Below are 15,842 nucleotides of genomic sequence, written 5' to 3'. Positions count from 1 at the left end.
AGATGGTCTTGATAAATGTTTTAATGACTGTCCCTTACTCACCAGCGTTCAAAATGAAAGATCTCTCTCATGCCTCAAAAGCCTTATTGAAGCTGAAGTGTAAAAAATGGTAATTGCCTTTCAGAACTTGTTCTTGATCAGAGTATTGGTTCAGGACAATCACTAGTCTTGGGTGTTGTGTATTCTTTACTTAAGGCTTGCCTTCATTTCAACTCAGTCAGTACCTGCCAATTACTTCCAATCAATGCTATTTAGATTTTTCTAGATTGTTTCTGTAAAGTAAACAACCAATTTGTCGAACTAAATTTCCTTTGGGCTCTTGAAATCAGATTAGTTTGAAATCTTTTATGCAATGTGAAAGAAGAATTAACCTGAAAAGTGATCTCTTATCGTAATAAATTATTTGGTGGACACAAGCAATCCAATCACCAGCAACCTGTGTTTTTCCTACATTGATGCAAAACAAGGCAGCCTCTGATCACCATGATACATTGTAGCTGACAAAATCCGTCGCTTGATCCCAAGAATGAGGATTCCCGAGAGAATTACGTTTGGAATTGGCTGAGGGGATTATATTGATTTGTTGGTGTTGTCCCTCTCCAAGGCTTGGGTTAGCTGTATAGCTATTCTAGTCTACTAGCTTAGCAATGCCCATGTCTCCTTGACAGAAGCTGATCAATTCGAGAGGGATATTGCACCCTAGAATGTCTGCACTTGTAATTGAACCCAGAGAAGAATTTCTATAAACTAACCCAAAAATCAATTTTTGCGGTGGTAGTTAGATCTGAGCATGTTAAAGCTTGTACGTAACCCAGCTTGATTGATTAAGGTTACCCTCGGGCTTGAATTGGATTCATTTATTGAAGTGTTGGAACAGACTGTAACAGAGTTCCCATTAATTCATGGGACTTGTACTTTATCATGTTTATGGTTTTTGACAAATTATGTAGATATGCTAATTGCTAATTTCATGGATCCAAGAAGTCCTTATGATCCTGTGATAAGAGCATACTGATACACTGCTTGTCCATTCTGTCATGGTTACGTGATATTCTAAATTATATAATACCAAATCACATCTATAGCTTTGTTTAGGAAGTGACATCACTTTCCCTGTCTCTCTTATCAGTAACGAAGCACAGAAGGTCTTCCTCATGAGCTTGAATTTTACCACTAAACTGACTCCTGAAAGAGATACTGGCCACTCAATATTTGAAAAGTAAAGGAGTTTACATCTAATCAAGAGATTGTTGACATGTGGGTGGGGAAGAAACATCCTTTTGCTCACAAGCGTTCACAGGTGATATGCTGCACACACTAATTGGGAGTGCAAGGTATATTGTTTGTATTAATAATGAAAGAATTTTTTAAGCGTAATTTGATTGGACAGTTATTTGAACCTGACGAAAAATAAAGCAAGACTAGCATATGGGCCCAGGATATTTACTAAAATAGAATGGAGATATAATACACTGGATAATAGATGATGGAAAAGAGAAAGTGTACACTTCTTATCAAAGAATTAGTGATAACAAACGTTCAGGTAAAAAGAAATGACCCCTTCATTAGATAAATTGGAAAAAGGAGTCTTCTGGTTCTTTTCCTCCCCACTTTTGTATAGTCCATTGACATATCCTTGCTTGGATGTTCCCAAAGGAGCGTTTAGTCCATTTGTTACCAAGCAACGGAAGAGGGTCCAGCCGAAAGCAGTCAGAATCAATTATTGGTATAAGAAAGACTTGATGAACACCTGAACCTTGGATCAGCTTGTTTCATTAGCTGTCTTGCTTAAGGACTTGTGTGAAACAGACTGGAGATGCTGATAGAATCAGGACTGATGCTTATCTCCGGTTGGTGTTGAGATGCTAATCTGTTCCTCACCCCCTGTGATGCTGACAAAAGTATTGATTATTCACATCCCTGTCTCGTTCTCCACTCTTGCAACCTAAAGCAGTCAAGCACCAATGACATCAGGTTTTCAAATCAGTTCATTTTCTTGGACATGATTTATGTTAAACATGTCCTATGAGACCTTTTGAAGTTACTGACCCACTCACTTGATCACTGAACCACTCATTTAATGATTGACCAACTCACTTGATGATAAATCGATTAAAATTAACTGGATCTCCCTGAGAATATACATATTTTGTGACCATTTATTAAAAATTCATGCCAAGTAAAACTCATATAATTATTGGTCAGGCCTCATTATTTTAGCATAGACCTACACAAATTAATCTTGAATCTTTTGTTATGCTATAACACTAATGTCAAACACTATGTGATACTGAGATATGGTACCCTGTATGGGCTAATTTGTTTTTGAAAAATGTAGTGGCTTTCTACATGATTTGGATACGTGAAGATCCGGGGTAGAATAGGTCTTTAGCAACACATGCTTGCTGTAAATGGTGACAATGCTTGTCGTAAGAGGCAACTAACAGGATCGGGGGGTCAGACTCACTGACTTGGTTGATGCATGTCATTGTAATGTATCCCAATTGCGTTGATCGATGCTCATGATGTCAATCACTGGATTGTCTGGTCAAGACTCAATAATTTACAGACTGTTGTCATATAGCTGTAATATTGCTGAGTGTGGTGTTAAACAACAAACAAATTTGTAACCTGGGCAATAGGTTCCAGTAAAGGTGGTTAATACACTTCATTTAGTTCTTTATGATGTTTATTATTCATTTGTGTACAATGTTCCTAAAACCCATAACATTGTGAAAGAACCTCTTTTCTCATTATCCTGCAGCAGAATCCTATCCTATCATGTAGAATAGTAGACATTTGTACGTTGAGAGTTAATGAGAATCTTGAGGAAACCGTCTGTCGGTTTTGATTTTGTTTCACCATCCATGTGTGCTTCTCATGAAATGTTTGTAAATTTTAATGATTAGGCAGTGTTATAAATTCATTCTGGGATCCTTGAAACTTAGTGCTATAATATTTGAATTTAGGGATACCCTCACTTTCATTTTGACTTTAGAATCATGAAAAGGACAACTTTATTGACCTGTTGATGAAGCTTGATTTTACTGACTAAGCTTGATAACCTATTGATAAAACTGTTACTTTTCTCAGCTTTATAACCTGATGAAGCTGTAATTTGACTGAGCTTGATAACCTGTTGATAAAACTGTAATTTTTCTCAGCAATATAATCTGATGAAGCTGTAATTTGACTGAGCTTGATAACCTGTTGATAAAACTGTAATTTTTCTCAGCAATATAATCTGATGAAGCTGTAAATTGACTGATCTTGATAACCTGTTGATAAAACTGTAATTTTTCTCAGCAATATAATCTGATGAAGCTGTAAATTGACTGATCTTGATAACCTGTTGATAAAACTGTAATTTTTCTCAGCAATATAATCTGATGAAGCTGTAATTTTACTAAGCTTGATAACCTGTTGATAAAACTGTAATTTTTCTCAGCAATATAATCTGATGAAGCTGTAATTTTACTAAGCTTGATATCCTGTACCGTATATGACCGCGTATAAGCCGAATTTTGAGGACCAGAAAAAAGGTTCTGTAGAAAGGGGTCGGCTTATCCACGGGATACACTTTCATGATAGTAATTTTCAGATCGTGATCTGTCAGAAACATCGCCTGAATGACGGTCCGATAGATTACAACTTCCCGAAAGTTTGGAAGTTGCCACGACTAGAGCCATTATTGTTATAAATTATCAATAAAGTTATTATCATACACCAATGTTGTCATTATTAAAAAAATGTTATGCATGTTACTACTTCCTATAATAAGTTTTCAATTGAATGTTCAAAGTTTATCGTTCTTCGTAGACTCCACACTCTTTACATGTAGCAATATATGTAATTCACAGCTTTAATATATAATCCCCAGATAAAATCGCCAATAGCTATTACGTACGTTTTGCAAAGTTCATAAATTGATAGTGAACAAGTGTCTACCTTTATTGAAAGAGGCAAATAAACAACTGTATCGGCGAGTTATTCCGTTCGCCATTTGCAAAAACATGTGATCAGCTGTTTCCTGTGACGTCACAAACGGTGACCCCTGTGATTGCTTCCTGTTGTTTAAAGCAACACGATACACAAGGAAATGATCATTGATAATAACGGGACAATTGGTATTGTCATGTTGTTTACACAAACATTTTCAAGTTGTGGGTGCTTAGCGATTGTGTTGGGAGTAGGGGCTTAATTCCTTTGTTTTCGAGAGATTAGTTTAATAAACTGGAAAAGCCTGTGAGTAAGTGATGGTCATTCAATGTGTTCATAGTATGATAGTTTATTTAATTCAATTGGATTAACATACAATAGTTGTGTAAAGGGTGTTATAAAAGGTGGTATATTTTTACTGACTGACATTTTCATCATGAGTTTTTAACGAAAACGCCATGCTTATGATGCTGAATTCATACTGCGAGTCTTCGCTCCAGCTGATATATTTTCTCACGGGTTCATAATTCTATATACACCGATTCACAAAATGGCGCTTGGTTGTTGATGGCAACATATAACGATCATTATGAGATTAAAAAAACACACGAGAAACAGCTTCCCACATTATGAAAGTGGATGACTGGTTTGTTAAATCTTTATTAGAAATAATAATGACTTTTTCAATATAATTACAACGTTTTTCATCTTATATTTTTGAATATCTGCGAGTACCGGCACATGTCTTGCACACCGACTTCGCAGTGTTTTTTGTCTTTCAATTCCTGGTTCGGCTTATCTGCGGGTCATATCATTTTCTTTCATATTTCAATGGTCAAATTAACACCTCGGCTCATCTACGGGGTCGGCTTATCCGCGGTCATATACGGTAGATAAAACTGTAATTTTTCTCAGCTTTGTAACCTGTTGAAACTGTAATTTTACTGGCTGAGCTTGATAACCTGTTGATGAAGCTGTAATTTGACTGAGCTTGATAACCTCTTGATAAAATTGTAATTTTTCTAAGCTTTGTAACCTGTTGAAACTGTAATTTTACTGGCTGAGCTTGATAACCTGTTGATGAAGCTGTAATTTGACTGAGCTTGATAACCTCTTGATAAAACTGTAATTTTGCTGACCAAGCATGGAACCCTCGACATGTTTAAGTGACGTCTTGAAAGTGACTTTAGTTACTGTTGTTGTAGCGTTTGTTCATGAACGTATTGGCTACTGAGGCTACAGTGCTGTTGCACAACATCCTACATTCCACGTAACCAGTGATTGTAATAACTGTATTGATGCGAAAACACAAGATCAATATACACTGGGTTGACACAGAGCAAGATGATCAATACAAACAGTTCTTGTGGAAACAAAAGCTGGGATGTCCAATACTCTATGTGGCAGCTCCATGGTTTCTGAGTTTGAAGTAATTACTCTTTATGGCTTTGCTTAGCGGAGTGTTGGATTTCTGTACTCTGCTGAAGATTTAGCTATGTCAATTTGTTTGCAAAAGAAATTAGGAAAGTGTACCATGAAGTAATTAATTACGAAAATTCAGGGTGAATGTTTACTGTCAAAAAAGTTTTGTTTAGTTTTTATTATTTTATCCTTCTTCATTGACAGTGTTTGAAATTAAAGGGATTTTGAGGTTTGCTCTGGTAGTTTTTGAATCAAGGGACTCACTAATCCTTTTACTTTTAGCATTGGGCTTTGACAAGGACATCTTGTTGTTTAGGTGTAATTTCAAACACTGATTGCCATTTTATTATAAGGTTATGCTAGGGATATAGTGAAAGACCTAGCTACAGTGGACCAACAATCTCATAACTATTTCTACACTGTCAGGGGTAATTAGCTTAATGATTTTTATGTGGTAATTGTGACTATTCAAGGGTCAATCAGTGAGTGTCAGTGTTTTCATTATAAATGTTATTCACAACAATTTTTTTATGGATTTTTGATTTCCATGGTCAGAACTTAACTCAAAAGCGTTACTAGCCCGGGTACAGGTTAAATTCTCTTTTAATGTTAAAACAATGGGGAAGTTTGCACTAGCCCACAAGAATTTGTACTTGACCTGGACTAGCAGGCTAGTGTTAAGTTCTAACCCTGATTTCCTTTGCATCATTAATTTTCATCAGCTGTGTCATGACAAGGACCTCTTGACTTTCATACTTAATTTCAACATTGGATTATGTTTTTAAACATCAAATAAGGATAATTGATACATATTTTAATAATGGTCTATAATTAGTACAGCTTCATCCAAAATATTTCATAAACATGTTCGTCTTTGATGTTCAGTGTATTCAGGCCTTACTGTACAATGATTCATGATTAATGAAGGTACAGTGTCCACTGAACAATTAACTAGATCTGATGCATCATCAGTGTTAATTTTACACTGTATCTTTCTGGAAAAAACCCACATGAAAACACATAGATCGGTGAGAAAATGATGCTAAGATTTTTTCTGTTGAATTGAGTTTTGAAACGGTAACTGGGAATGATGAAATCGTCTCCGATGGTTGTTGGTGTCAGACTTTCTGTGCAAGCTTCGGAATGAGAGTAAAGTGTTTCGGTATTGATTTTCTGGATGCAAGCCGTTTCTCTGGAGTCAACCCACTTACAGGCTTGAATAATTGATCAACTTGCTGCATTTAGAAGAAATATATCCTATCTTGTTTCAAATGTCTTGCCAAGTAATTTGATTTGAGGTATTTTGCCAAAGAAAATACTCAAATGTCAGCAGCTGTATTGCATTGCTTTAGTCTAATTGTGTAGTATCTGTGGTGAGTGTAGCCATATTTCCATGCAGCATGTGGTTTAGGGTCTGAAATGATATATCTAAGTCAAGCTCTATACTATAACAATACACTTCTTTGCCAGTGAGCCATGAGTATCTGATTTGGACATGTCAGATGAAAGCAATATAGGATATATATTTTTGTACACAATTTTAGAAACTTAATCTACTGATGTGTCGTCCAATATAGGATATATATTTTTCTATACAGTTGGAAATTTAAGAAACTTAATCTACTGATGTGTCGTCCAATATAGGATATATATTTTTCTATACAGTTGGAAATTTAAGAAACTTAATCTACTGATGTGTGGTCGTCATAATTTATTTCTAAACCGCTAAACATTTATTAATTCAAACACTGTGACGAGTCTGTTCTAGTGTGACCCCAGCAGCTGTGATAAGAACATCTCGTAAAATCTGCCCAAGTGTCATAATCATTGTCAGTCTTAAATAATCTGGAGGTTTACAGATCTCAGATAGGTCCATTTCGTCATGTGCTCTAAAAAGATGACAGCACTTTGTAATCTGCAAGCCATGAAGTTTCTGTATTAATTCCTTCTGACAATATCTGCTCATAGAATTAGGTTTCACCAGAGTGGGCTACAGTCTGCATCAATTGGTGTTTTCCTCCCACATGGACCTGAAATGTATTTGTATAACTGAGCTGTGTAAGATTGATCTCACCACAGGGATTTATAGAGGTGATGATTTTTCTAAAATTGCCTGCCACAGGCATTTAGTTTGGCATGTAGTATTGTTGCCGAAACATTTGGATACCATCATCGGTGCCATTTTATCCAAGGTGACCATTTCCACTCTAAATTAACAAGCAGTAAATAGTATCATGTTTGAAGCTTTGACCTTTTTGGTGACTATTCAGTGCTTAAAACTCATGTGGTTCCACTTTCCATAGTATCATATTGTGCTGAGGACAAAATAAGAAATTGATTGACGGTAGTTCTCAATGACAAATTGCATTGACAAATGTTTGAGTACTACATTTTCATAGCAGTAATCCTTTCTTTGATTTTACTACAAATTTTTCTCGCTGGAATAGCAACAAGCTCTCAGAACATGTGAAATAAGTTCTACACTAGTCCACAAGACTATTCTGAAATAAAAAGTAATTTCTTTTACTGGGATAATACATATGCATAAAAGAAACTGAGTTACCACTTGCAGACATAGTATGTTCTGAATCATTTTAATCATTGCCTGGATGGTAATTCAAGGCCTTTCAAGCTGATGCCTATATTAGTATTTGGGTATTTTCTTCCATGCAGCATTAGAATCTTAAACATTCTTGTCCCCTGTGTCAGCTCTGGATCTGTTGTATGTTGCAGGGAGCATTTGGTGCGTTGCAGAAGATTTGTGAGGACTCAGCAGAGTCACTGGACAGTGATGTGGTCAGCAGGCCTCTCAATGTCCTTATTCCTAAGTTCCTGCAGTTCTTCCGCCACCAGAGCCCTAAGATCAGGTTTGTATAGTTAATTGTCTCAGTAATTGTCATTACAAAGATTGTATGTCAAACAACACATTTTTCCTTGTCACAGGAGAGCAAGTGTCAACAACATGTTTGTCTGGTCCAACACGTTGCCATGCTACTGTAATATTGAGGCATAAAGAAAAATCATTTTCATCCATAATATTTGTATAGCTGCTCATGCTCTTGTCTGTCACGTCCAAAGTATAGGTGTGAGGGTGAGGTGTCCAGGGTATTTATTTCAACAGAACTGAGATACAATATACTGGATTATGAAGGATTGCTTTTGGCATGGGATGAATTAGTCAGGAACCATACTGGACGACAAACACTCTGATGATCCGTGATATATGGAAATATTGTTAGTGGAGTTGTATCTGGAGCTGTGTGTATTGTCAACAACTCTGTGAAGTTGTCATCATATTGATGCCTATGATGTAATTTCAAAAGATTTTTGATAAAACAGTTGATAAAAACTATTTACAGTAACTAGTAACCCAAAAATAAGAGTGTGTGTTAATGAGTTTTCTGTAAATGAAAATATAGGTAGTCCAAACCATGTCTTTTGCCCTCAGATTAATATGCTTTGTAACCATGGTTATTGAAAGCCATATTTTCCATGTTGTCTTGATCTGCAGAAATACAATTACCAGTATTCCACCGAGTACATCAGGAAAATCAATGTGAGTGCGATGCGGGTTAGTTGACATTGTGAGTGACATGCTGCTCTTCATTGTTCCAGGTCCCATGCCATAGCTTGTGTGAACCAGTTCATCATTGGCCGAACACAAGCACTGATGATTCACATTGACACCTTCATTGAGGTAATAGATATAATTAAAGACTTTTCATACCTTCCCAGTGTTAATATTATTGATCAAGCTGGTAGAAATGTTGGTTGTTGATAATAAGCAGCCCCATGATTTTGTAGTTAGAATAGCTAGGCTTTCTTGTTTGACGTTTAAGAACCTAATGAATCGGGTGGTCAGGCGGTGTGGAAAGTTGCTCTATGTAACTGGATTGTCAGGCTCAAATTCCGTAGTTTACAGGCCCCTGTTGTATAGCTTGAAATTTTTCTGATTAAAAACATTATGTCTCAATGTTACTGATGCTATCAACCACTGGTTTGCCTGGCCCAGATTTGGTAATTAACAGGTGGTCTTGATAAGACTCGAGTATTGCCGACTTCAGCACAAACAACCTTCCCAGACTCATTAAAACCAATGACTGTCTGAATCATATGCAAAGTCATCTATCATGTCCATGGCTATCGACTTTTGCAACAAGTTTTCTTTGTCTCCTATTTTTGCTTGTTAAACAGAATTCAAATGAATCTAGGAATTGATCTTCCTCTTATATTTATGAACACCTCAATGGGATATTACAAGAAAGGAATTGTTGGTAGCTATTAGTTGATTTCATTGAATATTCATGATCTAAGGACAAGATATTCCCATTAGGAAGATGTGGAACAATTGCTGTTGGCCCAGATATTGATGCAGCATCACGTACAGGATACTGAACAAACCACACAATACAGATCTATATTGATGAGTCTGTAAAATGTTACAATTGATAGTCTGCTTTGGTCTTGTAGGGTTGCTCTAACATGTCTTAGGTACGTATTGAAAATGTGTAATATTGCTAAGAATAGCATTTACTACAAATCAATTCAAGAAAGGTAATGTGTTTTTCACACTGTTGTACTGAGACATGTTAATGGCAGTTATGATGATACCATGAACTCTCTCTTACTGATCTTTGTGAAGACAGCTGTTCTCTGACACTGCCATGCTGTCTCCATCTTGTCCACACATGCTGTACATGGACAGCGAGCAACGCACCAAGTAAACGGATGTCATGTTTCCCCAAAGGCCAATAGCATTACATTCTTTGTAAAGTGATGTTTCTTTTGGCAGCTGTTTATCCCAGTACACATTCTGTTATATCATTTCATCTCTGACACTTTATTTCTCAGTTGGATTCTGGGCAGAATAGGTCACCAACCCAATTATGTTGGTTCAGTTACAATTTTCAGGGATTTGCTAGGTCTAGTTCATGGGACTATGAGTAATGTCTTGAAGAAGATGGAAGGGGATGTCCTGTCCAAGGCATGTATATAGGGGTCCCACGCTGATGACGTGTCCAAGACATGCACTGATGTCATATCATTGCACATGCCCAGATCCCCAAGGTCTTTTGGTTTCACATGTTTAATGAAGGGGTTTCAATGTGATGTCAGATTGAAGAAAATTAACCACTGGTCATGTTGATATTGACACACTAACTTACTGTGCACCAGATTACGGACTAGAAATCTCAGTTTTATGTAACATACAATATCATTGGTAGAAACTAACACTATTCCTTATAATGACAACAAATAGCAAAACCCTTCCAATGGCAAATTTCTACTAGTCCTTATGATCCCTTATCTATTGGGCAATTTGGCAAGGACTTAAGGACTGGTGTCAATTCCTAACGCTGCAATATGCATTTTTGAACAGCCATGCTATTTGTAACACCACCAGGTCTTGCAATGATGACCATTTGTGTTCATTTTAAGCTGTGACCAGTGTGTAGACACAAACATTTGCTCAATTGTATCATCTACTGGTTTGACTTGCCCAGGCTTGGTTGATCACAGGTCACAGTGATTCAGCGGACTCTGCTAACTGTGCCATAGAAGTAAAGCTCGGTTAGATTGATGTCAACATTTTGTATCCAGAGGACATTGCTGTGGTTTAGTTTAAAGTCTCTGACTGTGATGTCTTTTTGTAGAACCTGTTTTTCCTGGCAACGGATGAAGACCAGGAGGTCAGGAAGAATGTGTGCCGGGCGCTCGTCATGCTGGTGGAGGTCAGGATGGACAGGCTAATGCCACACATCAACAACATTATTGAGGTCAGTAGTCCATACACTCCCTGAGAAACAGTCTGTTTATTTTACCTTCAAGCAATTATGCCACCTGTGTTACATTAACTTAAATTGAGTTTATGTGAATGGCTTTTTCTTCTTCAATACTTGGATAACAGATTTATTTGGTCTGATGTCTGTGAAAGTGAAAAAGAATTATTTTTTTATATATTTTTTCTTATGCTTACATAATTAACTGTTCTTTATGATGGGCCAGCAGGGATATCTTGATGGTAATACATACATACATTTCTGAACCAATTGAGAGGTTTGAAAGAGGAATCAATTATCAATAGTCTATAAAAAAACAGGCTTTTAGATCAGTTAATTTTGCTAGATATTGAATTATTGCCCTTTCAAATGTCCTATTAAAAGATATTTTACAATTTTGGTTGTTGAACAGAAGAATATCTATCTAGGCTTGCTGAAATCATGAAAATTTCCCAATTACAAGAATAGCATTTGATATGTAATTGGTCTAAGTCACAAGCACAAAGTTCTGTTCTTTAGAGGCTATTTACTAGTGTGACAGCTGTCATATTGCTGGAATATTGTTGAATGCGGTGTTTAACAACAAACTAGTTTGGTCTATAAGCTGACACAATTAGACTCCTAATACTATTCAACAGTCTGCCAAAACCCTTTGAGCCTGCTTGTCCCACCTATTTTGTCATTCTTTTCAGTCAATATTGGTCTTTGTATGTGGACTGTGGTACAAGGTGACCAGAACACACGGAAATTTACTGGACTGTACTCGACACAGTTGGCCCCATGAAGATTCTGACCCATGCTTGCCGTAAGAGGCGACTATGCTTGTCGTAAAAAGTTGATGCATGTCATTGATCCCAATTGCGTGGATTGATGCTCATGATATCAATCACTGGTCTGGTCCAGACTCGATTATTTACAGATCGCTGTTATATAGCTGGAATATTGCTGAGTGCGGCTTTAAACAACAAACAAACAAACCACAGACTTATTCAGATGAATGTGGGTATGTAATGGAGAGTGTTGTTGACTGTTGCAGTACATGATGATGCGGACCCAAGATGATGATGACACAGTAGCCCTGGAGGCTTGTGAGTTCTGGCTGTCACTGGCAGAACAGCCCATCTGTAAGGATGTTCTGGCACCACACATCGAAAAACTGGTCCCTGTCCTCGTCAAGGGAATGAAGTATTCGGAGATTGATATAATACTGCTGAAGGTGATATTCTGTTTGAGTTTGACCGTACTATGAAGGGTGACACTTCGTTTTCAGAAGATATTTGAAATGGTGAAAGTTTCAGTAAATGCATAACAGTGTTCAAAATAAACGGGGATCCAATGACCCTTGGGGTTTGCTCCTGTAGTATTTAAGTCAGACCTCCTTATTCTGTAACTTGTAACATTAAGGTTGTGACAAGGACTTTAGGTCGCTGCAAAAGATTTTATTATCATTAGTGTTTTTTAACCCATGTCAAGGAATGAAAAAATATTGTAAGGGCCAATTTACATTCTTTGATAAATATTCTTTGGGGACCACGGTTAGAATGTTTCCAGGACCCTTATATAAGTGCATACTGAATTGAATCGGATGGTGGTCAGGCTCAGCTGATCACAGGACATCCTGCTCCAATGATTTGGATCATTGCTCATGATTTTTAACCACTAATTTGTCCAGCCTTGACTCAGTCATGTACAGGCTGCCATGATACAGCTGGAATACTGCTGACTACAACATTGAACATGATTCACCCCATGAGATTTAGCTGCGTGTTCCATGAAGATTACTACCCCAAAAGGATTCTGGGTTAGAATTGGTCCCCAGCAGTCAGGTCTGGTTGTAAGAGGCAACTGGATTGATTTCTGGTTATTGTACCATGGAAGCATGAATCATTGCTTCCAATAATCACTTGATTATCCAGTCCGGATTTGATTTACTGCTGTCACATGGCTGGAATATAGCAGTTTTAGTGGGGTGTTAAACAACAAACATGAAGATATCTAACTGCTTGATATGTTGCTTGTCAGGGAGATGTGGAGGAGGATGAGATGATCCCAGACAAGGAATCTGACATCAAACCTCGCTTCCACAAGTCCAAGACACACAGCCAGAAGCACCAGGAAGGAGACGAGGTGAATATCAATAAGGAATCCTCTGTTCATGTATACATTTTGATAAACATGCATACCTCACTGTGAGGAAACCTCATCAACTGTACTTTTACACTGGATCTAACTCACTAACTCAACAACACAACGTTCAGAACACATTTTCTTGTGTGACCTATAACTTGAAAAAATATTACTATATAGATTCTTTTCAAACTTCAACACTTTTTATACAGTGCAAAGTTTGAATTCAATATTTGGATTTTCTGAAAGAATACAGCTGCCTTTTTACCTTAAAATATGTGCAACCTATAACTTGAAAACTACTTCATGGATTCTTTTCAAATTTAGGGAACGGTGTCCATATTAATGGAAGAGGTGCAGTGCAAAGTTTGATTTTAAAATGTGTATTTTATGAAAAACATGATGTTTTTCATGTTGTAAACCTTTTTTACTTTAACATTTGTGCGACCTATGACTTGAAAACTACTTCATGGATTCTTTTCCAATTGTGGGTACAATTAGTAATTACAAATTTCTACTAGTCCTTATGATACCTTAACTATTGGGCAGTTTGGCAAGGACTACAGGACCAGTGCCAATTTCTGTCCCTGTTTGATGAGGCAGCAATTGAATTTTATTTCTTTTTTTTCAGTTAAATATGTTTGTAGAATGTTTCATCTTGTGACATGTCTTAATTTTAGGACGGTGAGGGATCAGACGACGGCTATGATGATGACGACAGTCTGTCAGACTGGAACCTTCGTGAGTTTTCATTGTTACTCTTGCACCAAATGCCTACAATAACTTTGCTTGAGGAATGATTATGAAACTATATTAATGATTGTGCAGAATGATGCATAAATCTGTAATCGTATTATGACCTCAGCTTTGTTTCCCATTTGTTTTACATGTTAGGAATGGCAAGTGACATACAAACCAAAAGGGAATTGATGGCTCAACATTCTATGTCCAACAACTTAAATAGTGCCTGTCATGACAAGTTGAGAGTTTACAATCAATCTACTGCAGCTCAGTGGCTTTTTATCTTGAATGGGTGATAGTATTCCCCATCCTCCTCCATCAAGTTATTTTTTGGAATGTGGAGAAGTTTGTCAGGCCCTGTGACCTGGTTGATTGTTTGCCATTGTACCGCATCAGCTTCTGAATCTTTGTTTATGATATCAACCACTGGTTTGTTATCAGATTTGATGACAGGCTGCATCATGTATCTGGAATATTCTTGAGTCCAGCGTAAAACAACAAACTCATGTTCATATCACGTGTCTGATTAGGCCGTTGTGTGTGTACACAAGTCTGATTGGAGAAGCATCACATCCTGTACCTACAATTATGTCCATGTCAGTGTTTGTTATTGTTATTACCAGTATTTACCAGCATCGTCCAGAAATATAAAAGAAATAGAAGAGTAAATTGTGACTGAACTTTGTGGGAATGAAGAGTAGATCTAACTAGGTTACTTCAGAGATGACGTCTTTGCAGTCGAACAAGATAACGAAAGAATTTAAGCCAGGTAGTTTTCATATGTTTAATTATTTGTGGAAAGTGGAACTGACAAAAATTAGGGTGGACTAGTAATTTTTAGTGTTGCCAGTCCATAAGTACTGGCAGTTTCAAAAGCCAGTGGGAACACTCATATTGAATCAACCATTGTATCATTGTTCCAGCTTTTCACTTACTTGTATTATGTTCTGCTTCCAGGAAAGTGTTCTGCAGCTGCTCTGGATGTTCTAGCTAATGTGTTCCATGAAGAGATCCTTCCAGTTCTTCTTCCTATTCTGAAGGAGACTCTGTTCCACACGGATTGGGAGATCAAGGAATCTGGCATTCTTGTATTAGGAGCTATCGCTGAAGGCTGTATGAATGGCATGATTCCACATCTGCCAGAGCTTATCCCTTACCTGATACGCTGTCTGTCGGACAAGAAGGCGCTGGTTAGATCCATCACGTGTTGGACGCTCAGCAGATATGCTCATTGGGTTGTGGGGCAGCCGCATGAAAACTTTCTAAAACCTTTAATGGAAGAGGTATGTTGAAAGGATGGAATATTGTTGAAATAGATGAGTTTTCATTGTATGGAAGCGTTATTTTAAATGGTTACTGGTCACATTTTGAGTTCATCTGAAATACTAAGCAGGAAACAAATTTGCATAAAAGTCTTTTGATATTGTTTCAACAAGTTTAAAGAATGACTCTTCCACCTTACCAAAGTATTGGCAAAACCTTTTCGAGAACGCACAAATAGTGTGGGACAAAAATATCTGGTGACCAGCAATACCCAGGTCTTTAGCTGAAACATGAAGCCGTTACAGGGTTTAGAGTTCCTTCCTTTAGAGCATGGAGAGTGCCACAGTGAAGGTGTGTTACCTGTGCCTAAAGGGCACACAGACAAATATGAATAAGATAAATGGCAATGATTATCTTCACCTGTATTATGTTCACAATAACCTAATGTGATCGTGAGTGACAGTTAGTGTAACAATATTGATTGCAAGAATAAAGACAAACAGCTTTTTCTATTAAATAAATTATTCTCTTTTGCACACATATTTTCCAAAAGGCCCATCTGATGTTTAT

General features: G+C 37.1%; 1 protein-coding gene across 1 annotated transcript in view; it reads left to right on the top strand.

The window, feature by feature from the left end:
* LOC139478997 (transportin-1-like) overlaps positions 1-15,842 on the top strand; it is a 36,645-nt gene that overhangs the window by 5,890 nt on the left and 14,913 nt on the right. The window contains exons 4-10 of the mRNA XM_071261720.1: positions 8,095-8,228; positions 8,977-9,058; positions 11,016-11,138; positions 12,178-12,357; positions 13,164-13,268; positions 13,949-14,009; positions 14,967-15,292. Of these exons, the coding sequence (XP_071117821.1) occupies positions 8,095-8,228; positions 8,977-9,058; positions 11,016-11,138; positions 12,178-12,357; positions 13,164-13,268; positions 13,949-14,009; positions 14,967-15,292 (1,011 nt within the window). The remainder of the gene's footprint in view (positions 1-8,094; positions 8,229-8,976; positions 9,059-11,015; positions 11,139-12,177; positions 12,358-13,163; positions 13,269-13,948; positions 14,010-14,966; positions 15,293-15,842) is intronic.

The sequence above is a fragment of the Haliotis cracherodii genome, unplaced genomic scaffold (assembly GCF_022045235.1).
Source record: "Haliotis cracherodii isolate W230 unplaced genomic scaffold, xgHalCrac1.p SCAF_4, whole genome shotgun sequence".
Lineage (NCBI taxonomy): Eukaryota > Metazoa > Mollusca > Gastropoda > Lepetellida > Haliotidae > Haliotis > Haliotis cracherodii.
This window is presented reverse-complemented; position numbering and strand designations above follow the sequence as displayed.